Source organism: Vanessa atalanta, chromosome 5, assembly GCF_905147765.1.
Source record: "Vanessa atalanta chromosome 5, ilVanAtal1.2, whole genome shotgun sequence".
Classification (NCBI taxonomy): Eukaryota; Metazoa; Arthropoda; class Insecta; order Lepidoptera; family Nymphalidae; genus Vanessa; species Vanessa atalanta.
Window position 1 is genome coordinate 12,982,673 of NC_061875.1, and position 26,246 is coordinate 13,008,918.

Sequence of the window (26,246 nt, forward strand, 5' to 3'; positions counted from 1 at the left end):
AAAATGTTAAGTTGTATTAACAATTTTTGTACAGTATTATTTTCTGAAAAAACATTATTTATTGTACTCTTATAGGCTATTTCATAAGTGCTTTGTTATAATAAATATGAATGAAAAATGATATTAAATTTTGATTCCACTTTTAAGCAAAAAAGTGGGTAGCATCTACTTACCTCTAGCTACTTGTATTTTTATTTCTCATTTATCTTCGCCCCCAAGCATGGAAGTTTTTAGTATTATTGTCAAGGTGGTCAACCTCAACGGACACTATATCAACTGCGCAGAGCTTATTATACCCCTCTCATAATCTGATGGGACGTATGGCTATATATATATCCAGGCTTAAAACCTTGCGTTTTTGCGAGGCAAAAGAACGCTAATACTGCTAACTTCCAAACTACGAGCTGCTACTGATAATCTCTCGGCAAAAATACCTAATCACTCATGATTGTTTCGGTTTGAAATCAAGTGCGCGTTAGCGAGTGACAGAGTTTATAAGCTAGTTACAAGACCAACGAGGCATCCCAGCACAGTATTTTTAAATAGTAAATTTAGTAAAGGAAAAATAGTCGTTATATCGGAAATCATTAAATAGGTATCAGTTGTAACAACAACTATAGAAACTTTGAAATTGTTTTTTTTAGATATAATTGTATTTTTTTTTAATCAGACTCGGTAATGCTTTTCTGTAAGGATATACCTACTTGTCACTCAAAAACGAAAACGATCGTGAAATGTCTAACAGTGTAATGCAAAACGGTCTATTATAATTATTACATAATACAATAGATTTCACGAGTTAGATACAAAGCGAGTCCTTACAAGATAGCAGTGCAGCGCTTCGAAACCGTGTGAAATTGAAGGACATAGTCATTAGGACCTACTTAGAAATAATGTCACTAATAATCTAATAATTATATAGTAGGGGTCAGTAATTTGTAAATAATAAATAATAAGACGTTTTTATATCAAACTATATTTGCAATCGATACTAAGAATTAAGTTAGATAAAATAACTTCTACAAAATGAATTGCAAAATCGATATCGCTACACTTATTGTACTATCACAGTTCATGAACAATAATTAAACTAGAATCTTATGTTTATATTTAAAACCATCGACAAAGCATCCCTAGAAGTTTCAAATTAAAAAAAAACTACACAAACAGAGAGAGGTGAAACGACTCGAATATTGATAAATTTAAGAAGGATCTTACATTTATCAGCATTCGGTTTTGCAACAGTTGGTGAACTATAATTGTTTTGAATACAAACTACACTGTTAAAGCATAAAAATTAAGAACATGATGTATTTATTCATTCAAATGCTGAAAATATCAAATAAAAATAAAATTGGTAACCATATCAAATTTTACGTTGCAAAAACGTCTAGACATAAAGTGCTTAAAACGAACGGACAATTAATACAACAGGATAACTGATAAATAATTTGAACGCATTTTATAAAATGTTTGAACATAAATACATTCCAAAAAACAAAGACAAGGTGAGAATGTATTGACATCTTTTTCAGTCATACATTATGTTCTAAAATTTAACTGCGATCATACCGTTTATCTTTGCCCGTTTAAACGGGTCTTGACTCTTGACGTGCATGTATATGATCGTAGTAAAAAACGGAATATAATGTATAAGATTATATGAAACTGCGCATATTATAACGTACAGCGAATTATTTAATCCAATATTAACCAATCAAGAAAATAAACATCTTTGTAAAGAATGATTATTTTTTAATCAAACCTATAGTTCTTGATTATTTACTGTAAGATTAGCTGATAAACATTTTTGGTCGACGAAAGCATGCTAAATTTAATGATTTATTGAAATTTGTATTTGCCTAATCTATTTAGACTTGCATCAGTTATGGATAAAGACAAACAAAAACTTACCACAGATTAAATATGTTATCTATAATTAACTCTTTCGAGCTATACCTCAACTCCAAATTTATAAAATTGGCAACATTTGATTGTGAAAAATGTATGCAATTACAATTACTTTCGACATTTTTTTATAAAATATTAAGTATTTACAGATGTATCTACAGAAATTAGCAATATTTTCAATGAACCATCCTAGTTTACTGAATACAAACTACTACAAGAATGCTAGCTACATGTTAAACATTGTAACATTTACCCTTAAAACTTACCAAACAATTACAATCTTTATTTCAAAACAAAACGGTCTAAAAGTTAAAATAGGATGTATAAAATGAAAATCAAAAGATAAACTTATAGAACAAAATTACTACAATGTTCAAAAATATATATTATAATGAGCTGTTTCCAAATTGGACTATTTGTTAATTTATTACATTCGTCGCGCTCAAAGGGCGAATTATGCTACATATCCACATAATTAAGCATATTGAATAAGTGTATAATTTAGATTCGAATTATACATAGAAAATTATACTAGTTTCGGCCTGGATGTGAGCAAGGTTTTGGAGTTGCCATTATTAGGGGGTAAAAAGTAACCTATGTTTTATTCCATACTATAATCTGGACTGTACTGCCGTGATTAGAGTCTCATATATCTATCCATCCAAACATCAGAACATGAAATAAATAACTTCTGTTTTGTAAAGTTCCTTTTCTAATTTTCATAAACTTATTTTACATTCATTAAGAATCTGACATATAATGTCTAGAACCTACATATATTTTTACCTGGAGCTCTGTGGTAGCCACTACAGATTATGTGGCAATACTTTGGAATTCATAACATAATTCGCACCTTGAGTATCAAGAGGGGTTACAAGTAGAAGTCCTTATACATCATAAATATATATTAAGATATATATCATTATTATATTTATACTGCCTGCGAAATTTATTTAAATTATTTTAATCAAATGTTAAAATTTTTGATTATTATTATAAACGCTTATTTAAAAAAACTACTAAATAAAATTACAAAACCTTATGGACTATATTACACAGACTACATTCTAATCAACAAGTTTATAACTAACTACTGTTTCCATTTTATGTAGACTCGTTGAAAATGTTTTTAATTGTACATTTTGAGCATTAACTATAGCAACAGGCTCGGCTTCTGCCCATTTCTCTGGTATGTCACAGTCCGTCTTAGCATGTACTAGAACATCAAATGAACATCTACAATCTAGGAAAGGTAAATATGATATTGTGGCCGCAACTTGCAACATAACATCTCTTATTTCCTGTTGTATTTTCTTCAAATCTTTACTACCGACGGTCTCATTTTTTTCCTTAGATAATGCTACATCACCTTCTTCATATTGGACGTTGAAATCCCAACATTCCAAAATTTCTTTATTGGCTACATTTAATATTACTAGAGAGAGTTTACTTACTTTTTTGTTTAATATCCATTCTGTAAGCAATAAAAATTCATTGTTTACTATTTTCGAAAACAATAAATACCTATAAAATAACTTTCTTTTGTGTATATTAAGTTAAACATTAAGTTATGTGACAGTGGCATTTAAACAGTACATAATTTGTGTAATATAACTTTAGAGAAAAAAAAAATACAATAAATAATCTATAGGTAGCACAATTAATAATGGTTGCTAATATACGTAATATTGAAATAATGAATTTACCTTCACTTTGAGTTAATAGATTTGTAAGAAAATTCTTGATTTGTGGATCTTCAGAAAGGAGTAAAGTAATTCCGTATTGTTGAGCCGCCTTAAACGTTTCCGGTGGATATAAACCTCGTTGAAATAGTACTGAATTTATGGCATAATCTGTAAAAATAAAGAGCCTTCTTTAAATGTAATGTTCATATGTAATAGATATTTTATTATAGATCTGTGTACACTACAATAATTATGGGTTAATTATATTACAAATTATAAATTACACAGACTGTTGATGCAGAAGTTCAGTTATTGTTCAAATAATGTATAACTTAACGTACTTAAATATTCACACAATATTTGTGCTGAACCCCGAAGCGTTATACAATTTTTCGTCTGCTGTTGAGACATAATTTTAAACAAATGATTATATAATAACTCAAATTTAGAACACCAAGTTCAATTAAATAAACAAAAAAACAGTTGAATATTAAGCTTCGAAAACTAAACAAAGCCGTTAACTTTTGAACTGACACTACTGACAGTTTAGTTAGGTTAGCTGTTAAAACTTTAAATAGAGTGTAAGGAGATATATCTTGGTGTATAAAAAAATGTCCCTAAAATTGTATGAAATTTAGATGGCGCTGCAGGAGCTAAAAATTAATTCAAAGGACCATTATACTAATAGTAAAGTAATAGAAGAAACTCGGTAGATCACAACGGATTTGTAGCTGAAAAATACACACTTTGATTAATGTCTAAAATTAACATTTTCAAAAGTCGTTTTTTTATTTGATACACGAAATCCAACGAATGGGCTAGCCGATGGTAAATGATCACTACTGCTTATAGACATACGTACTGTACTGTGTATGTACTGTGAATATGATGGTGGATGTCGTACCTAATCAGACAGGTTTGCGTAAAGCCGTAACACTAAGTTAATAAATTTGTACATTTTTATTTTGAAAACGGTTTATTGAGCATATTCATGTAAAGAAGAAAATATAATACGATACCATTGTTTAAGGGTATCATGAAGATCGAGCTACCTGTGCAGAACAAATTATTATAATGCTCAATTTCTATTCCTAACTCTCATTATGAGAGCAATAAAAGTTAGACGGGCATAATTTAAGAGTAAGACAAATTTATGTTATGTCCTTTCCGTAAGGTATAACCCAATATGTTTTTAATAGGCCGAAAATTTTTGAATCTGCAATGTCTTTTATCGTTTAATTTACTTATTAATTGGTTTTACTTTTGCTTAAAATGTACATGTGACTTAATAATTTAATATTAGCATTTATCATCTATTATTGAATATTGATTAACAGCCACATGTCAAATGCCATGGTTGTTATTGTCACTGTCAGTTGAATTATATTTCCTAAATGTTTTTAAAATTAATTACTAATAGAATAAGACTTCTTCATTAATGTTTTGGATTTTTACACCTGCAAGGCATAAATCAAATTAAAATGGAAAATAATATCTGTAACTGCGTTTTATGCTCATTGTTTAACAATGACTGAATCAACAGTAATTACGAAAACAAGTAGAAGTCAATTAAAATAAAATTAAAGCCGTCTTCTAATAAAAACAAGATGGGAAGAACACAAAGAAAGAGGCGCCACAAGAATTTGCTCAACTTTTACTCTTGCAATAACGAAAAGGATTTAATATTATTGAATTCTTGGCTAAAGCAAAATGGAGTTCGCTACAATAAGAAACTTGTATTGGCCGTTTTCAGTGACACCGGTCGGGGAGTTCTAACCAAAAAGAAAATAATGGCGGGAGAAGAGCTAATGAACCTGCCGCTTAATTTAACTATTAACGTAACTAGCTTATTAATGGATGTTGTATTTTGTAGTATTTTTTTAGAAAACAAAATTCCTTGTTTACTAAAATACAATTACAAAGTGTCATTTCAATCGCTTATGGCATTTTATCTAGTATACTTAAAATCTCAAGGAAATGAATGTAAATGGTACATTTATTTGGAGAGTTTGCCAAAAGTGTATACAGTACCATATTTTTTGCCAATAGAGATAAAAAAACATATTGATGATGAAATATTAGATGTGATTACTAAGCAAACAAATATAATTGAACATTCATTTCATATTTTTGATGAAATTTTAAAAAATACCTTATGTAATACTCTTCAAAAGTTTAAATCTTATTATTCAATATCCCATTATGAATGGGCCTATTTTACTGTTAATACAAGATGTGTCTATATGGACTTAACAAAAGTGATTGACTTACAAAATATTAATAATTCCATTTTATCTCTGATTAATGATAATACTAAAATATCTTTATGTCCTTATTTAGATATGATAAACCATAGTCCAAGTGCGAGAAACGAAACAAAACTCATGATAAATAAAGAAGTAGGTGTAATTCCCGTTACTAAAATAGATGAGAGTATATTTTCTGATGTAAGATTTTCTATATACACAAAAAATAATTTTGATCCATATACACAAGTTTTTATATGTTATGGAGACAGTCATAACTTAAAATTGATCACAGAGTATGGATTTTATTTACCTTCAAATGATATAGATTTTGTATCGTTTCAATTTGATAAAATTAATATATTTTTGAATGCAGTAGGTATAAAACTTTCTAATGATCAATTAGCATTTATCAATAACCACGGACTGAATAAGGATTTGTATATTGATTTAAGAGGCCTAAGTTTTAATTTTTATGGTCTATTAATGGTCATTAAATATTACTATGACAAAAATGTAGATATAAGTAGATTAATATATTCCGCTGCTATTTGTTCTAATGATAGAGTCCTAATAGAATTTATAAAGCCAATGGTCAATGATAGACTTGTAAATATTCAAGCTGCTCTTAGTAAATTAAGCAATTTTAGTAAGTGTTTTACTTTAGAAAATTGTACAAATCTTATGTGTCAGTATGTTAAAATATTAGAGAAGTTTATTAAATGTTAGTATATTTCTTAGAATCAGTTTCGTTTTTTTTACCCTTGTTACTATAAGAGACCTATAATATAGTAGGTACCATAATCATATAAGTAAAACATCGAGACTATGTATGTTTTACTATTATATTTGTATATCTATTACGTATTCTTGCAAATATCTAAAAATATACACAATTACTTAACAAGACACTGTTTTGTTTCTTTACATTAAATACAATATTTAATAAATATATTTTAGATACGAATATTCTTTAAAGTTATTGCTATAAATTGTACCGGCAAATTTAAAATTAAATACACTTTTATTTTTAAGTTAACTTTAAAATATATTATAACAATAATGAAGTATACATATTTTATATTTCAGAAACGATTGCGATGAAATGAATAATTTAGACAACAAACCAAAAAAAAACAGGCAACATTGTCTTTATTTTGACATTTATTTTATCTCAGAAGTCAAAATTTAAACACACATTTTTTGACATTTGTCATCCGTCGGAGGTTGAGTGACAATGGCCGCAGCGCTATTGACTAATAATAAATTTAATAAAATATTAAAAAATCATGTTAAATTTGGAAAAATATTTTCGAATAAAAAATCAGTGATTCTCAATAAGCCTTATTTTAACATAACTTTTAAACAATGTGCTGTTACGAGCCATTTCAGGGTATGATAATGTTCTGGAGCTTTGATATATTTTATGATCGAACCAATTTTTCTGTCATTATCGCTCTAAATATTTATTTCTTCTCTAGTGTTACTCTTCTTCCCCACCAAGCAACCCTGGTGGTCCAGATTCCGCGAAAAATGTTTTAGCGGCAGTTTTGGCTAATAAACCGAAGACTGGAAAAATTCCAGTTGGTAAGTAATTTAGTAAATATAAAAGATCCTTGTATATCAATTTGTTAGTTATTAAAAAAATATACCTATGATTCGTTTACATAGCGTTGCGTAATTAATTGTTGACCTTGAATTACTGTTTGTCAATATTACACTTAAAATTTCAAGAATGTAAATAAATGTAAATAAAATTGTTAAAATAAAAACAAAAAAGATTTCGTATTAGAGTTATGAAATGATATAACTTTTGTTTATGTTCAATATTTTCCAAAATTGCTTGTGTTTTTCTTAATATTATCATGATTTCTAATGCTAATATTGCTTTATCTTGTAAGTAGTAAAAATAATATGATTTTCTACTCCTCATTGATTAAAATCTTTGTATTGACTTGCAGTATTACTTATAAACTGTTTAATTGTTGATTAGTTAAATACTTTGTTCTGCTATCTGCCATTAATGATTTGCTATTCAAAGAAAATACCGAATTTTCCACCTAATCACCCTAAACAATATTAATTATAAAACCAAATTTTACATACTATGCTTATCTGTAAATCTATTTCATTATCTTGTTTTAATAGTTCACTTATAGTATTCTTGATGACTAGTTTGTTCATTACATTATATCTTGTAACACTTATTCATTGTCAAATGAATGCTCAGTTAAATAATCAAACTTTAATGTAGAACATGTGCACTGTAATTTTTTTTTTGCATATTTATAGTAATACACAATTTATCATTTTTCCTTGAATATGTGTATGTGATTTGCATATTATTTGTAATTAATTTGTTACTTGTTTTGTGTTTTATTTATGCCTGGTTGATACAGTCTCTCCTGAAATGATTTCTCCGCTTGCACCTTTTCCATTCATTTATTAACCCTTATCCTGAAAATATCCTGATATGGTCTCCCCGTCCTAGGGATCCAAAAGAGAGACTGCTTTCATCCAGGCGCTTCTGTTTTGGATCGAGAAGATATTAGCCTGGGTGGTGCGAAGCCGGTTACTGGGACGGACATGGTTAGGGGCATGCTGGCTTATGTCTGGCCTAAGGTAATAAATATTACACATTAAAAGGTAAAAAATGGTTCCATCTGCAAAGGTGGCACTTCATATAGCTTATTAGAGTTGCTTTGAGCAATATTGCTTTGTTTAAACAAATCATATTTGCCAAAATATTTCCACTTTAATAAAACAAATAATACATCAGTGATATATTTTAATGCTACTGCAAATATTTGCCTTATTTCAGGACAATGAAATGATAAGAAAAAGAGTCATGCTGTCCCTTTCACTCCTGTTTGGTGCTAAAGTGATGAATGTAACAGTTCCATTTTTGTTCAAATATGCCGTGGATGAAGTAAATCTGTTGACGACAACACCAACCGGTGATGCTTTATTAGGGATGGCAACTGTACCTCAGGCTTTGGGTACCACTGCCTTTAGCTTATTGGTGGGCTGTAAGTATTAAATGTTTTTATCAATGCACTTTTATTGTCTGTACAATAACATTGAAAAATTTTACCTAATCAAAATACAGTAGATGGAATTTAATAGACTTATCTGTTCAAAAAATGATCTTTAATAGATTTATAAATGGAAAAGTGTCATAGATTAAAAAAATATATGTTTTCTTTTCAGATGGCATAGCCCGAGCTACAGCTGCAGGATTCAATGAATTGAGGAATGCCGTGTTCGCGAAAGTCGCTCAACATTCGATCAGGAAGTTAGCTTGCAATGTATTCACACATCTACACAACTTGGATCTCAGTTTTCACTTAGGCAGGCAGACTGGTGCTTTATCGAAGGTAATTCTATATTTAAGTTGTGTGACTTGCAAGTTGTATCTGTGACAACGACTTTATTATTAACTGTTCTGCGCGGTTACACTCGCGTCGAATGTTACTGCTCGTAGAAATTGTTCTATTTACACATATTAAAGTTGTAAGCAGGATAAATTAGTATCACATTAGTATGTACAAACAGACCCTCAATTTAAGGGAACCTCGACGTATGAGGACGAAACTCTAAAGAAAACATCCGTAGTAGTTCCGATGTAGGTAGTTATTCAAGTAAATAAAATATCTAAAACTTTGAGCAATATTCATACCGTTCCTTGTCCTTACTTACCTACGTACCTTACTGTCTGTGAAATAGTCGTGGGTCAGTTCACTCTAAACCGCATAAAATAACTTTTTATTTTATTTTAAAAATATGTCCAAGGCACATGTTGTCAAATTGATCTTATGTACAAGCACGCTTTTCTTTAGTTGCCTTGCAGCTACGCAAAGTAAAATAGAGTCATTTTATATAGCAGTAAAATATTAGAAGTCGAATCGCAGTGAAGTTATTTGTATAAATTAAACATTTACAAAAAATAGTGAAGCAAAAATATTTTTTTATCAGTAATCGAATTTATTCACATAAATAGTAATATGACGTCACAAGTCTTAAGTCACGATATTGCTATTACTTTCTTATTTGTAAAGTTAAAAAGATAGCAAGTCTTTTAATAAATAAAAATTCCTTTATAATTTACAAAATTATCAGCAATTGTTGACGTAATCATGGTAGGTCCAGGTAATAAATGGCACATCTTATTTAAAATAAAAGGTATTTATTCTGTTTTACAGTTTTTTTTCAATTGATTTTCAGACTATAGACCGAGGTTCTAGAGCCATAAACTTCGTGTTATCAGCTATGGTGTTCAATATCGTGCCTACTATATTTGAACTGACTTTGGTGTCCATGATCCTGGGTCTCAAGGGAGGACTCGCTTTCGCAGGTGCGTTATATGACCTATATGTATTTTGGAAGACATTTTGTTCAAAAAGATAATTTTGTTATCTTATTTTAAATATATATATATATATATATATATATATAAGTCAATTTTTAATAATACTAAATTAAATTAAAGTTTCTGTTTTAGCAGATACATCTTGTACTGTTCATATCTTACTTTAGACTATTCCAATCGAAGTAGGAATAAAGATAAACAAACCTTAAATTTCGTATTTCACGCCATTTGCTTAGAAGTAAATTAATTAATTTGCTAAGTGTTTATAATTAATGTGTATTTATTTATAATACAAAATTTATGCACTTTAATTTTATTTCCAATATTTCTATAACAATATCGCCGACGTTCAAAACGGCATGTTTGTGCAAATCCATTGTGAATATCATAGATTAATCAAGCTCTCGCTTGATATCGCGTCAATTTGCTGTCAAATGTTGTTTATTTGGCTTTTCTCCTATTATGGTTGGAATAGAGTACATATCTACTTTATAAAATTTTAAAATGACTGATTGATATTAAACATACAGCCTAAACTGGTTGGTCTTATAGGATATAGGGAACTAAGAAATAAAAATCTTATAACGAAGTTCGTAATTTTTACATGTTTGAATTATGGAAATCGGTATTAATTACAGATTTAGAGTAGGCTGAATATCATAAATAGTCCGACCAAGCGTGCTCGGACATGCACAAACTTGACGCGCTTTACTTTAGATTGTATTGTGCCGGTATGAACTGTATAAACTCTTCTAGGGTAGTATATCGAGTCAATCGATGTATAGCCTACCATTGGTAAATAATTATGTTGCTTCGATAGTTGTAATTAAATTTAAGATCGTTTATAATGTTCAGATACGGCTGAGATGACATCATCGTAGTTATAAAAAAGATGATACGCTCGGTTTTCATACTGTCTGATGAACATGCCTACTCTAAATCCGTCGTATTAAGGATTTCGTATATAAGTATAGGGCAGTCACTCCAGTGCCCATGAAAAGCCATCCCTTAAAATTGGGGATGAAATAATGTCTCCGATGGGGACCGTCCACTACCCACCGGGCACAAGTGTAGTGTAGTGTACCTAGTGCGATGGTACCCACCCCAAAGTCGGCCTCAGGCGTGGCGGTGAGCTGCGTGGGCGTGTACGCGGCGTTCACGCTGGGCGTGACGCAATGGCGCACGCAGTTCCGCGTGCACATGAACCGCGCCGAGAACGAGGCGGGGAACAAGGCCGTCGACTCGCTCATCAACTACGAGACCGTCAAGGTGGGACTGACGCGCCGAGGCCTCTGAGGAGCTCGCATTTTTATTATTATTATTATTTAAATTTCATTCGAATTAGATACGTGCTAGTTCCTCGCGATGTTTTCCTTCCCCGCGGGGCACGAGGTGAATTAGATACGCAAATTAGGTACGCGGAAAGTCAATTTTGCTCGACTGGGCTTGAACTGGGACATCTCAGCTCTATTTTGAGTGACCTGTGAAAATATTATATTTTTTTATCCGAGTGGGAAGTGATCCAATTTGTGATATTCTTTCAGTATTTCAATAACGAAGCCTACGAACTGAAGAAGTACGACGAGAGTTTGCAAAAGTACGAGGAAGCGTCTTTGAAAACGGCGTCAAGTTTGGCCCTACTGAACTTCGGCCAGCACGCCATATTCAGCACGGGACTCAGCTTTATAATGATAATGGCGGCCAATAAAATCGCTCAAGGTAACTTTAACTTATGAAAAGGAAACAATAACAGGTTCAAAAAATAGAATACTAGATAGTCTCGTATAATGTTCGGTATTTTTTTTGTTCCACATTAGCATTAGCATTAGCAGCCCGTAAATGTCCCACTGCTGGGATAAAGGCCTCCTCTCCCTTTGAGGAGAAGGTTTGGATCATATTCCACCACGCTGCTCCAATGCGGGTTGGCGGAATACACATGTGGCAGAATTTCGTTGAAATTAGACACATGCAGGTTTCCTCACGATGTTTTCCTTCACCGCCGAGCACGAGATGAATTATAAACACAAATTAAGCACATGAAAATTTAGTGGTGCCTGCCTGGGTTTGAACCCGAAATCATCGGTTAAGATGCACGCGTTCTAACCACTGGGCCATCTCGGCTCATATTGTTCCACATATTTCCTTAAATTAAAAAATAGAAACATTATATAATTGGTTACCGGTCGCGGCGCAGGCGGCATGTCGGTGGGCGACCTGGTGATGGTGAACGCGCTGGTGTTCCAGCTGTCGGTGCCGCTGGGCTTCCTGGGCTCCGTGTACCGCGAGGTGCGGCAGGCGCTGCAGGACATGCACACCATGTTCACGCTCATGACGCTCACCTCCTCCGTCGCGGTACGCCGTCTCCGACATACCTGTGTCGGGAAATTGTTGCACAATATTTTAATAATACCACGTGATACATTATGTACGCTTGAAATGCTTAGTTTAAAAACTTATTTTATTTGTTTATATGCAGTTCTAATGAATTTGGTAATATTATACCCAGAGTATTTAATTTTTACTTTTTTGTTGAACTACCAGTTTTTGCCATTATAATATAATTCAATTGAACCGTGTCCATAATATATTAAAGGATTTAATCGGTTGTTTATTTCTTAAGTCGTATAATTATTGAATACCTTGCAGGAAAAAGAAAGAGCACCGAAGCTTAACGTGGACACGAAAACTGCGTCCATTGAGTTCAAAGACGTTAGCTTCAAATATATAAATGGGAAGCCGATTTTGAACAATCTGACCTTCAGTATACCGGCCGGTAAGAAGATTGGGATCGTCGGGGGATCGGGAAGTGGGTGAGTCGGAAACCTTAGTAGGGGATATTGTGGAACACGTGTGTGTGTGTGTAGTAGACTATACAGTGTTTTTGATTTGATGTTAGGGCCTAGTGCTAGTCCGTCTAGTAGGTACCTCTCATCATATGTTCTACCGCCAATACTAAGTATCGCTGTATTGTAACTCTCAATGTTAGTGGTGCATTAGTGCTATGAGGAATGATTGATATATCATACAGTACCAAAGTTTAGGGGGAGTGGCGACCACTTACCATCAGGTGGCCAATTTGCCAGTCTGATTACATATATGAGATTTAAAATAAACTATCTTCTTTATTCTTTCGTGGTCATGGTCCGATTAGGCAACTACCTTCTACAATCAGGGAGTGTTCAAGTGGGTTTGCTTTTGTAAAGAAAAATATAAATCCTGAGAACATTTGCCTACAAATATTTCTGATATTTATTGTTTGACTACCAAACATTATATTTATACATATATATATATAATTTTAGGAATGATACAGTTTACTATAACGTTGGTCAGTATGAAGCGCTTTAAATAATATATGTTTCAGCAAATCGACGATGGTGCGACTCCTGTTCAGATTCTTCGAGCCTCAATCCGGATATATCAAGATAGGGGGACAAGACATCAAAGATGTAGACCTCGCTAGCTTGCGAAAGGCCATCGCTATTGTACCGCAAGTATGCAAAACTAAATTTAAATCACGTAAAACTACGTGCCACACGATTATTAAATAAAAATAAAAACGGATATTATATGAAATTAATACTTTGAGTGTAAGGATTTTAGTCCGGTCCAAATATACGTTCTTGCACGAATTTCCAAGAATCTGAAAATTTACATCAACAATACCATTACTATAAAATTTATAAAGTATTCATTGATCCTGTGTGCAAAAAATATATATTATATATATATTATATGCAAGGTCAAAGTGCGCAAAAACAACTCTCTGGATTTTTTTGCTAAATGGATAAGCTTTATGTTAAAAATAGCTTAAACAAAAAATGTAAAGCATCCAATTATCGACATAAAGAAATCTTACAGTTTTTCTTATAAGATGCTAAATTAGCCGTTCAAAAAGTCAACTAACGTTCGTATAGAATTTCAGTTCTTGGAAATTTATTCTAATTTACTCCTACTTTTTGGGCTGATATGATCAGATTATTTAGCACATTTATAGTATGTTGTCTTAATAATATATATTTTGAATAAGAGTTGATGTTTGTACAGAAAAATTACAGTTTTTTTGTATTATTTATACAGTATTTTTTTTTAAATATGACTCATTTATTTAAATGGTGACTCTAGTTTGACTTATGGAGTTGCTGTAAACGGTTTAGTCATTTTATAAATGCAATGTTAGTGACTGTATTACAGTGACGTCATCGGGCAGCTGCTCTATAATAATTGGATGCATAATTTCAGGACTGTGTTCTATTCCACGACACCATTCTCCACAACCTGCACTACGGCGACCTCTCCAAGAGCGAGGAGGAGGTGTTCAGGGCGAGCAAAATGGCCGAATTGCACGAATCTGTCGTTACTTGGCCGAAGGTTTATAAGAGTGATCATTTTTGTAACGTTCAATTTTTTAAATTTTTTTAAAATATAATTCGTATAAAACTGTTAAAATATAATATTATATCGAAGACCTCCGCGATCGAGTAGAGCGTACACCGGTCTTCGCGGGTACGCCACTCCGGTCCCGGGTTCGATGCCCGGCCGAGTGGATGTAGAAAAAGTTGACTAGTCTGACACTCCCCGCGGCGCGTGCGCAGGGCTACGCGACGCAGGTGGGCGAGCGCGGGCTGAAGCTGTCGGGCGGCGAGAAGCAGCGCGTGGCCATCGCGCGCGCCATCCTCAAGGACGCGCCCGTCGTCGTGTTCGACGAGGCCACCTCCAGCCTCGACTCGCTCACCGAGCACGTGCGTACTCGCGACCCCTTCGCCCGTGTGGACGTACACACGGACGAACTCATGGAAACTCATTTTCTCGTGGCTTTGATATGTTTCTATGAGACAACGTTTGCTTTGCGTTATACCTAATTATGTCGCCCTTGTCGTTTGCCTGCCTCCGTTTGATGGGGGGCGGGTATTGAATTCGATGTTTTTCGAAGATTAACTTTAGAGGTTGTCTCTCTGCTCCGATATAATTTGCTCCTTTGGCCTAACCAAAAAATCTTCGATGACCTTGAAATCAAAATTTAATCAATTAAACGGCTTTTAAACATACATATCTAATATTATTCCCGACACGGAGTCACCTCGTCGATCTTTAGATTAAAAACTATATTATACATTTCAGGCAATTCTCCAAGCCCTAAAAGCGGCCACGGTCGGCAGAACGTCGATATGTATCGCCCACCGGTTGTCGACCGTTGCAGACGCTGACGAAATATTTGTTCTAGAAAATGGTTCAATATCAGAGAGAGGAAAACACGCTGACCTAATAAGCAATAAATCTTCATTGTATTATAGATTGTGGGAGAAACAGAATAGAGACGCTGTACCGAAAGTGTGAAAACGTTTAAAAAATATTTTGAGCAAATGTTTAGTCCAATATTTGATGACAATGTTTGATCCAATCATTCCTGAATATTGATGGAAATCAATTGTAGTGTTTTTTGTTTGCTTAAACTCGGGTTTATAAATGTAATCGTTACAATAACTTTCAATATTTATATCTCAGTGTAAAATGACCCTTACACTCTTTAGCTTAAAGATTAAACACCTATTTATTTTATAATTCCACACTGAATGATAGATAATGAATAACTATAAAATATATATAGTACTCTCTGTTTTATTTCGCTTTCGTTGGCCTTGTTATAATACAAGCGTTGAAGAAGATTTTAGTGTTTTTTAGAAATAAAAAACTCAAATATTATCCGAAATGTTTTTTACCAATTATTGAATACCAATAATTTAATATTTTGATTGGATCAAACGTTGGTACAAGTTAATGTGATCGCTGAATGTAATTCAGTGTATATTGTAGAGCGTTCTATTATATTGGATGGATTTTGACCAAATTATTTCTTTGACTGTTGTTATAAAAGACGTTAAAACAAACTCAAAACAAAAATGTAGATGTACTATGTATCAAAAACTCAAAAAAAAAAAGATATCACAGAAACGACTATGAGATGTAGATACGATCGCTATTGTTTTTTTCTATAATGCTGAGGCTATACAAGTGTGTATACAATATACTTGGGTTTGGTCGAGTTGACAGGGCGGTTTCATATCCGACTAGGAATACAGATTTCCTTGTGACTATAAATGTACCGTCTTGCGCTGAAATGCTCCAACTCACAACACTAGTATGCAGTTGTGGATATTTTAAAGACATTTACTACATTACGTGACATAGTTACTGTCACTGTCTCTTAAGAATCTTAATAACTTTTATGAGTTGTGTGGCTCCAATAATTCATATTGTGCTCGGAACTTGCATGTGTCGGGTAACCACTAAGCATCCTTTAGAAGGGGAGGAGTTCTTTGCCCAGCTGTGGGACATTCACGAGCTATTACGTACTACTAGGTCGATTAGTTTACGACTTAGTAATTATGGATCTGTTCTATGGTAACAAAAAACGTTCCAGTCTAGATGTTTGTCCGTAGTCATGATTAGTAACCATGGGTTAATTTAAATATGACCAAAAATATTTATGAATGAACCCATATTTTAGAGACAAATTTAAATATGGAATTATATTAAAATATTTATTATTTATGTGAGAGTGGCGAAACTGTAATACCTCTTAACATAACTCAAAATCCAATATTTTTATTTATTTACTAAATATGACGTCAATATATCAATTTTTAACGGTGCCTGTTCACTATGTTTCTTAACGAATAAGTTCCGTGCACGTGCAACTGCTTTATTGAAAACGGTATCCTTCTACCACCAGATAACTAACTGCTGTATAAGATTGCTACGTCATCCACATTCCAACTCCTTACTCGAATTTCACTCAGTCACGATGTTCTTATATATATATATTTTCTGAGTATTAAAATCCGATTATTTTCAAGTCAAGAGTGTATGGGTATCTTCTAGGAAAACGCGTTCGATTTTTAAACAGCATCAGTACTCCAACAGCTGTGATTGTTCGCAAAAAAAGCCGCTTCGCTGGAGCAGTTCAACGACATTTCACGAACATAGTGTATCCGCATCCTCAAGATATATCTTGTCTATAATATATGAATTGTCATTGATATATAGTACAACTATAAAATATTAAATTCTATAAAGATACTACCTCGTTATTTTCACTTTAAAAGACGTTTAACGTTTTTAGTTTAAAAATATTTATAACAAAATTGTTACTTCTTTAGTCTTCACAATCGTCGATTTTATTACATTTCGCCCAAAAATATGTATAAATAGAAAATTAAAATATCTGAAATATATAAGAAATGTAAATAAATGTATGTTGGTACTATGTACAGTTACTGTTGATTAAGTATATTATGTTTTATTTTTAGATGTGTTTTATTTACCCGTTTTATTTTCTGTCGCCAAATAGCAATACTTAGTATTTTTGTGTTACAGTATAAGTGAGCCAGTAACTACAGGTACAAGGGACATAAGTTCCCAACGTCGGTGGCGCATTGGCGAAGTAAGGGATGGTTAATATTTCCAACAGCGCCAATGTCTATGGGCGGTGGTGACCACTTAACATCAGCTGACCTATTTGCCGATCCACCTACATATTACATAAAAAAAAGACATATTTTAAGAAACGCTTTCCCGATCTAATAGCGTTTCTTATTTATTATACTTTTGATGCTATTCGTTAACACTATAATTTAATTCAGACATCGGACGCATGTAAGCATATGCTTGTTTTATTTGTAAAGTTTTATGGAGATATTTTTCAGTATGAGAGAAACGTATTTAATTAAATAATGTGCTGTTTGCATACCTACGAATATAACTGACTTAAAAAAGGGCTTACGGCTTAAGGGTTGCACGCCTTTAATATTTCCCTTAATCAAAATATCATTCACCATATCATACTTTTTTTTTAATATAAATTTATAAAATAAAAAAAAAATATAAGTATATTTATGCTCGAATTTATTTTTTTAAAGGAAAAAGAATGAGCAAAGAGTATACATTATCATGGTATCGATTACGACTCGGTTACCATGGTAACAGTCCACAACAAATCGTAGAAATATTTATTACTATTTTGAGATCGTCTATTTTCTTTTAGAAAATGGATTTTTTTTTTTAATATAAATAATGTCAGTGTTGAGTCTCGTGCCGGAAGAAAAACGTAGGGATCAGAGGTTTGTTTTGTTATTTAAAAAAAACACTCACTAAATATTATGTGTGATTTGTAATTGTGTTTCACGCACAATTTCAGACACTTAAAATATATAGTGATAAGCCTTATGTTTTCCATCCACTTGTGCCTTACCTTACATTATGAGTCGAAGTCAATTTATGCCCCAAAAAATTTGTTTTGCGAATCTACTAGCAATCTTCGCACTAATTATAACTTTTGTTAATGGTCATTTGGTTCTGTGATTAATTAAAATTGCGGTATTTTCTATTGAAAATAACTATCTTATCTAATAAATAGTTCCATTGGTACGGGTACTGTTAGAGTCCGTGACAGTAAAAGCTCTTCTTGCGCTACATAAAAAATGCTTATAATTTAAGTTATGGTGAGAAGGTTAAACTAAGGACACAAAAACTTGCAACTGTGACGTTACTACAGCTTACGAATTACGATACGAATACGTTGTACGAGTATAGTATTTATAATAAGTGAGAATATTTATTGGAGACGAAACTACATAGACGATAAATATATATACTACTATAAACTCCAGCCATATAAAATTTTTAGTAGGCTATTTTCGTGACCTAAAAACAGCTTGTAACTTATCTAACGATAACAAGATAATTTTAATTACAGAAATTCCCTAGAGAGCGTATACAGCAGCAATTCTCGGCTCAATTTGCTTAACAAACGCAAGCGTTTGAACCCAATACTGGATATGTCGAATCAATCTATTAACAAGGGAGATAAATATGTAACCCAACGTGTTTTATCTGCAAAGACGCACAGAGTCAAACAATTACAAAATCAGCTTGCTGACGCCCATTATCATTTACAAGTAAGGCTATTAATATTAAAAGGTATTATTATTTTTATATTCATACTTACATTAAAAGTTGGTAGCTCATTTTTATTCTGTTTTATTTCATTAAAAAGAATAGATATACACAACTCTGTTTTATAAAGACGTGTACCTTTTAATGAAAAAATATTTATTAAGCACAGCCTAAAGCCTGAGCCCCAGGATTTAAGATTCTCGTGTGCTGGAAATTATTCTAGGTTACTCACCGTCTAAATCAAAACAGAGGCAATATATTTTTATGTATTTAATTTCACTATAACATATTTATATTTAACCGGAATATAATTTGATTAAATTAACCTCATTAAACTAATTAATTAATGGAAATACAGTAAATTACTTTATGTGGTTGTATCGTGAATTATGATAATTCAAATGAGTAATCATTCAGGATTTTAAAATATTATAGAGACTAAAATGAAAAGAAAACAAACGAGAAAAAAGTACATTTATAAGTTTTATATATTGTAAAAGCGTTATAAAGATTACAGAAGAACTCAATCGTCTAAGATTTTACATGTCAGTGATAATCGATTTTTATGTTACATTTGTTAATATTAACAGATTAGTTTACACCGATATTATGTTACTTCTTTAACAAATATAACAATAGTAATCGATTAATAAATTAATGTTTTGTTACAGGAGCTAAGTAATGAGAATAAAGTGCTTCGAGCTTTACAAAAGAAACAAGACATAGCCTTACAGAGGTATTATTTTTTACCTTTCGAATAAGTTATTTGTAGTTGCTAAATGTAATATAACATTTTGTATATAAACGTTATGAATGAGAAAATGGAACAGCAAGTTGGATTTTTTGTAAATTAGCATGAGAAAATTAAACAGCATTTACAGATTGGAATTTTTAAAAGGAATCTGCGAGGTTTCTTTTGTATGTTCTCGGGAAAAGGCTCTTAAGCAACGACATTTTTAAGTAAAACTTGTTTGCATTCCATTCGAATCTTATTAGGGACCAAATGAGGTAAAGGTACTAAAAATACCATATCTCGAAAACATTATCTTCATTTTGAACGTTAATTAAGAATAAATCTAATATACCTACAGGGAAACTAGCTTCGCGTTTTCAAAATAAGAACATTATGATGATTGGTGTTTAATGAACATTACCAGTCATTTGTTTTGCAGATTGCTCTTGGTATTTTGTGAAAAATCGAATCAGTTCAAATCGTCTCTTTATACAATTCCAATTTCCAACATGTATGCTTTAATTTCACATAAAAAAAATAAGCCAAGATAAAAAAATATTTAATAACATAAAGTTATAACGTTCCATTTTGAAAGTAGTACAACGACACATTAAAATGAACGAATAAACACGACGAAAATGTATTTGACCAAACCTTTAATTTAGATATTTAAAATGTAAACTTTATCAGATACGAAAACTCCAACGCAGAACTGCCTCAGGTGCTAAACTCTCACAATGAAGAGATGAGAATTCAGCAAAGTAAATATAAACAGTTGAAGCAGCAGTTCAAGGAAGCGACGATGAAGTTAAAAGAGAAAGACATACAGCTGCAACAGCTAAGAGATGATCACCAGCATTTATTAGATTTGAGTAAGGACAGGTAATGATGAATGAATTTATGAGTTACCATTATTACTAAGTACCATAGTATATTTGTGTATATATGGGTAAATTATAATAAATAGTAAAACCAATTCAGATACAAATAAATTTAATACGGACCATATCTATAAAATTCTTAGTAAACGGAGTAACTTTAATCATTTAAAGCATAGGAAAGTCCTGCAGCTTAGTGAAAAAAATCAGAATGTTATAACCGCAAAACATGCGCAGCAATGTGCCAGAACTATTTTAGTAACGGAAGTTAATAACGGAAACGGTCGATGTTTGCAAACAAACAGACATAACGAACAGCATACGGAATGGGCTATCTTATCTGCCGTACAAGTGACCACAATATACCTGAGCGTTATAAAATCGTAACTTTAACATCGCAGTTAATTGAATACTTTATTTTCTAGAAATCTTCTTGATCGTGAAAAACTTCAGAGTCAAGTAGCAGATTTAACGGCGAAAGTTCAACAACAGAACGAAACAATAAGCATGCTGCAAAGAAGAATAGCGCTAGAGGCTAAGAACTTTAAACATCAGTTACAAGCTGAAATAAACAAACATAAAGACACGAGACACGACCTGGACCTAGCTATCACCAACGCTGATAAGCTGTCCACTATTATAGAGGTAGGAAGCCGATAGTGTAATCTATATTATGAAGGCACTTCAGATTATTGATTTTATAGATATAGCATGCATTTTACAAATTTAATTAAACTTAAATTAACAACTATTTCACAGTATATGGTTCAAAATTCAATGCTTACGTTTTTATACGAATTACGCTTAACTATTTATGATTATACCATCATCATCATCCTCCTGCCCTTATCCCAATTTTCATCATACTTCTCTGTCGGACGTCATCTCACAAGTAATATTTAGTATATCCTACATGAAAACCTAAAAATAATTCCTCATCTATTTGAAATTGGACTTAAAATCAATTTTGGTCGATCTCAGCTTTTTCCGTTTTAAACTTAACATTATTTAAAAGATGAATATTTTTCTTTTTTAATTGGTTAATGAAAGAAATGTTTGTATGGTTTACTGTTTAACGTTTTTAATGTCAAGCTAACTATTCTCTTTAAATGAGTCAATATTTTTTTTTTTAATTTTGGGTTACATATTGACATGTGATTAGTAAAAAAAAAATAAAGTTCTTGAACATATCTTTTCAGATGAAAGAAAAAATGCTCAGCACTGCGGCCAGTAGGGGTGGTAAATCACCTACTAAAGTACCGTCTGTTATGAACTTGGCTCGACCCGTTAGTAAAACAGGAAAAGCAGCGACAAATCGAAATGATGAAAGAGCCAATGTATGATACTCTTAAAAATGTGTATTTGTGGTTTTGTATGTTAATATTTCGCGACGGTTTTCACAGAATGTTTTACAAAATAATGTTGGCAAAACATCGTGAGGAAGCTTGGATGTATTAAATGAAATTGAAAATGAATGTCTACTTTGTAGTGAACACGATTTAAGCTCTTTAATTTATTTTTACCTAGCTTAGAGTGGAGCATTTACTTCGTGAGTCATGTCTAAATGTTTTTTTTTTTAAAAACAACAATACATCTTTTCTTTATACACATATTTTAACAATTAATACTCTAATATAATATTTTAATAAATTTATTTTACTTTTATGTTTCAGATTATTCAAACGGAACAAAATATACTTGCCAAGTTATGTGAAAATTCACGTAACGTCAGTAGTTCGTTGTCTCACGAGGAAGATACTAGTTCTTCAACTGAACCACGCTCAAGATACATTTCCAGTCGATCTTCAACAAGTAATCGCACTACGCCCAATCCAGTAAGAAAAAGTTCTAAAAATTCAGATGGAATTATAGAACTTGCAAAAACTGTACAAGACGGCATGGCCGATTTAACAATCATTGACGATAATTTAAAAAATTCTACACCAGATGAAATGCAAAAAAGAATGGAAGCTATGAAACTGGATCTTATGAATAAAATAAAGAATAACGAAGAGCCATGTTCAAGAAAATCGAGCGCTTTAAGGAGAATGTCAACTGAGGAATCGATTGAAGAGCAAATCGTTGAAGAACTTCCAACAGAAAGACCAAAATCTCGAGGAAGAAGGAATTCTACGGTTTCGTTCTATGATAATTCATATTCGGAAGGGAACAATTATAGTACTGGCGATGAAGGCGATAAAGTACACTTAAAACGTGATATAAGTATCGTTGATAAGAAGACAGTAGCAAAACCTATCGAAAAATATTGCAAAGATATCATACAAGATATTGAAAAAAGCAGCAAAGTTATTGATGTTCATATGAAACAATTTAGTCAATCTAAATACGCAGGCGACAAAATAGTTGAACAGCTACAAGCTGTGGATAAACTGAATCAGATCGTAAATGGAAGCGGAGATATACCAACTGAAACATTAACAGAGTTGAATAATAGTTTTAAAATGTTATCTGAACAAGTTTTCACTGAAAATGTACCAATAGCTAGAAAACGTTCTCTGTCCAGTAGGAAAAATTCTCGTATCGAATCCAAAACAAATTTGCTCGGAGACGCTAATATGAGCAATCAAGATTTACTAGACGATCTGTTAGGAAAGAAATGATATACGGCATTTCCTTGAAGGATTAATTGCCATTATTATAGACTAATATACCCTTGCCAGACATTAGGATTAGAACATAGAATTTATTATTGTTAACTCAAACCGCATGGCAATAATTCCGAATTTTTATAGATATTTTTATACAATGATAAATCAGAGTCAAAGTTCGTTGGCCATTCGATAATTTATTACTTCAGTTCTTAAACAAAGAAATCGTTTAAGTAATTTATATGCAAATAAATATTAGTCTTATATCCATAAACAATTACGATTTTAACGTGAGAATGTTTTATGGAGACTTAAATTTCGATCGTTGTTGTTATTGTAATGTTTTAAATAGCGTCGTGAATCGTGATACTCTTCGGATTTGCTTCGTTATGAAAACTGATGTTAAAACATTTCAAAGTTTTCCTCCTTCCTATTATTATTGACACACACTTTATAAATATATCTTTAAATGTCTTTCTAGCATGTCTTCAGCTCGCGCATCACGCTGATATAATTTATTGGATTTCAACCAATCAACCAACCATAAAGGGATAAAATTATCAGACAATATAAAATTTTTGCAAAGTTAGTTAAATTCTCAACAATGTTGTCAGTAACGAATTCGCATGTTTCTGTATAATATATAAATTTGAGTTTATATTATTTAGTCAAAAGGATAAGTAATAAAACGTAACGAGCTATAAAGCGCCGATTACACATCGTTTCAAGTGGATGAGTTTTCGGCACGAGCTATTTTTGTTTTAATTGTTTTTCCTTGACTGAACGATTTTTCAGTCGTTATTTACTATACACTATTAATTATTTGTCGATTTCAACTATTTGTGTTCGGTATTTGTTCGTGTTTTGTGTGATTTGTATCGAATTAATTTACATTTATTGTTATTAATGTTTTCATTATTTGGATCGATAATGATTAAAATATATTTTGGCTTTTTCTTCTATCGCTTAAAATATTTGGTACGCTGATTTTTATATAACGTAGCTTTAGTAATTAAATACGAAAGTAGATAGTGCAAAAATATATTATATATTTTGGGAATATTTTTTTTATTTTAAACTTTAAACCAAAAATCCAACAAATTATATTATCATATTTAACAAGGTATGATAACATTATTTTTGTACATTTGGATAAATTTATGAAATTCATTTGGGTCGAACCGGGATCTGATTGTAGCTCACATATTCTTGTTAATCCTTCAATAATCACTTCACTTTTGAGAGCCTTAAGGTAATGATGCAAATTTTGTTCCCAAATCTTTTGTTACTGGTTGATACACTTTAAGCAATCGTCTTTTGACCTCGTATTTTGTTTTGAAGGTTCAATGTCAATTAAATTACTACTATAAAGCAGGTAACATGTATATTTGGTAACATGTACCAATGGGGTACTGATAGTTAGTGGTCACCACCCCATAGATGTTGGTGCTGTAAGAAATATTAACAAGCAATCTTGGAGGCTGAGATGTTATGTGCTGCCTGAACACTGATACTCTGCCCCACTCATCCTTCAAACTAAGGAGTAGATGTTACTTATGCAGATAGGCTTGAACAAAGCAATATCACCAAGTAAGCTGTGACCGGACTACTGTATCTAGAGGTTAGGTATAACAAGTTCGTATAACATAAGCGTAGAATTTTCTTGCTAATATACTTTAAAAATATTTTTTTTAAATTAATAAAAGTTGTTTTACATCATTAACCAAATTATTGAAGAAGTGGTACTAATGAGTCAAAATTAGTCTCCGTAATCCGGTCCGGTACACCGCAGGAAAATGATTTTCAGGTCCAGTTGAGTGCCCCTTACTTTAAATCGTCAGTCCGCTTGGCTGGAGAACATCCTATATCTCTGATTGCCATTCGTCTGCTATGTTGGTACACAAACTTTCGAAATACGTCAATGTGAAAATAAAAATATACTTTATTCAAGTAGGCTTTTACAAGCACTTTTGAATCGTCATTTAACAGACTATATTAAGTAAAGCTATCACCGGTTCGGAATGTAGATTCTACCGAGAAGAACCGACAAGAAACTCACGTAGTTACTCTTTTTCAACATCTAAAAATACAGTAATGTTAATTCAATACAATTATATATGTATGTTATGTCTCCTGCCTGGAAGTCAAAAAGCATTAACTCCACGCTTTTTTATCATCTATACAATCTTGTATCGAATAATATGCCTTCTTTACAAATGTATTAACAAATGATTTGAATTTATGTAGCGTGCTATTTCATAATGATCTCCTATGTGCCAGGTAATTTAGTAACTCTTTTTTATTCCAGAAAAACTGATTTTATTACTAAAAAAATAATCGGAATAGAGCTTGCCCAATAGCAGGCGGAGCTATGTTGAATTTGTCGATAGTCTCGCAGTTTGTATCTGCGTTTCCAGGCTGGAAGCATTAGAATGAATTATAAAAAATAAAACTGCTAATCATGAAATAGCTAGTTTAATACAAGTAATGATAAATCAACACAATTAAAAGCGAAGCGTTACGAAAGCACAATTTATTAGCTCTTTACGTTTGATTCATTAAATTACCACGTTGAAAGTACTACTGCTTCGACCAAAATATGTTCGTACGTATGTAATTTACACACACATTTAAAACGGTTATCTTTTATTTAATTTTATTTACATAGGCAATTTTCATTATAACAAAATATCGTATTAAATATATGTTAATAAATATATACAAAAAAATAGACTATAATTATTTTTATTTCTAAAAATATTGATTTATACAAACGGCTTAAACCTGACCGAGAATCTCTGAATATTCATTATTAGTGATTATTTTTGTTTATAATTCATCTCGAACTTGTCAAAGAACG

General features: G+C 31.9%; 4 protein-coding genes across 5 annotated transcripts; 3 read left to right on the forward strand and 1 right to left on the reverse strand.

Annotated features, from left to right (window-relative positions):
• Window positions 1-957: 957 nt before the first annotated feature.
• On the reverse strand, window positions 958-4,140 carry LOC125064189 (mitotic spindle assembly checkpoint protein MAD2A). Its single transcript, XM_047671114.1, has 3 exons — window positions 3,938-4,140; window positions 3,618-3,764; window positions 958-3,385 (listed from the first exon to the last, which is right to left on the reverse strand). The coding sequence occupies exons 1-3, from the start codon at window positions 4,005-4,007 to the stop codon at window positions 2,979-2,981; spliced, it is 624 nt and encodes a 207-aa protein (XP_047527070.1). The 5' UTR covers window positions 4,008-4,140; the 3' UTR covers window positions 958-2,978.
• Window positions 4,141-4,972: 832 nt separating this feature from the next.
• On the forward strand, window positions 4,973-6,571 carry LOC125064184 (SET domain-containing protein 4). The gene has a single exon (XM_047671106.1). The coding sequence runs from the start codon at window positions 5,204-5,206 to the stop codon at window positions 6,569-6,571; it is 1,368 nt and encodes a 455-aa protein (XP_047527062.1). The 5' UTR covers window positions 4,973-5,203.
• A 494-nt stretch (window positions 6,572-7,065) lies between these two features.
• Window positions 7,066-17,520, forward strand: LOC125063969 (iron-sulfur clusters transporter ABCB7, mitochondrial). 2 transcript variants are annotated; one of them, XM_047670714.1, is made up of 14 exons: window positions 7,066-7,235; window positions 7,324-7,429; window positions 8,334-8,464; window positions 8,664-8,871; window positions 9,053-9,219; window positions 10,067-10,196; window positions 11,332-11,480; window positions 11,756-11,930; window positions 12,406-12,563; window positions 12,858-13,021; window positions 13,576-13,705; window positions 14,454-14,582; window positions 14,807-14,953; window positions 15,333-17,520. In XM_047670714.1, exons 1-14 carry the CDS (start codon window positions 7,080-7,082, stop codon window positions 15,546-15,548), a joined length of 2,166 nt encoding a protein of 721 aa, XP_047526670.1. In that variant the 5' UTR covers window positions 7,066-7,079; the 3' UTR covers window positions 15,549-17,520. The 2 variants fall into 2 exon arrangements, with proteins under 2 accessions (XP_047526670.1, XP_047526672.1); XM_047670716.1 differs by having other exon boundaries at window positions 8,388-8,464.
• Window positions 17,521-18,269: 749 nt separating this feature from the next.
• Window positions 18,270-24,005, forward strand: LOC125064204 (lebercilin). Its single transcript, XM_047671142.1, has 7 exons — window positions 18,270-18,331; window positions 18,967-19,168; window positions 19,838-19,902; window positions 20,590-20,781; window positions 21,203-21,422; window positions 21,977-22,114; window positions 22,451-24,005. Exons 1-7 carry the CDS (start codon window positions 18,285-18,287, stop codon window positions 23,396-23,398), a joined length of 1,812 nt encoding a protein of 603 aa, XP_047527098.1. The 5' UTR covers window positions 18,270-18,284; the 3' UTR covers window positions 23,399-24,005.
• Window positions 24,006-26,246: the final 2,241 nt, after the last annotated feature.

Excerpts from the sequence above, each read along its gene's own strand:
- LOC125064189 (XM_047671114.1), bottom strand. The coding sequence starts at position 4,007 with ATGTCTCAACAGCAGACGAAAAATTGTATAACGCTTCGGGGTTCAGCA. Across the intron at positions 3,765-3,937 it reads AATATTGTGTGAATATTTAA|ATTATGCCATAAATTCAGTA; the intron begins GTACGTTAAGTT and ends TTATTTTTACAG. Across the intron at positions 3,386-3,617 it reads TCTATTAACTCAAAGTGAAG|AATGGATATTAAACAAAAAA; the intron begins GTAAATTCATTA and ends TATTGCTTACAG.
- LOC125064184 (XM_047671106.1), top strand. The coding sequence starts at position 5,204 with ATGGGAAGAACACAAAGAAAGAGGCGCCACAAGAATTTGCTCAACTTT.
- LOC125063969 (XM_047670714.1), top strand. The coding sequence starts at position 7,080 with ATGGCCGCAGCGCTATTGACTAATAATAAATTTAATAAAATATTAAAA. Across the intron at positions 7,430-8,333 it reads GACTGGAAAAATTCCAGTTG|GGATCCAAAAGAGAGACTGC; the intron begins GTAAGTAATTTA and ends TCCCCGTCCTAG. Across the intron at positions 13,706-14,453 it reads CCATCGCTATTGTACCGCAA|GACTGTGTTCTATTCCACGA; the intron begins GTATGCAAAACT and ends GCATAATTTCAG.
- LOC125064204 (XM_047671142.1), top strand. The coding sequence starts at position 18,285 with ATGTCAGTGTTGAGTCTCGTGCCGGAAGAAAAACGTAGGGATCAGAG. Across the intron at positions 19,169-19,837 it reads ACGCCCATTATCATTTACAA|GAGCTAAGTAATGAGAATAA; the intron begins GTAAGGCTATTA and ends GTTTTGTTACAG. Across the intron at positions 19,903-20,589 it reads CAAGACATAGCCTTACAGAG|ATACGAAAACTCCAACGCAG; the intron begins GTATTATTTTTT and ends AAACTTTATCAG.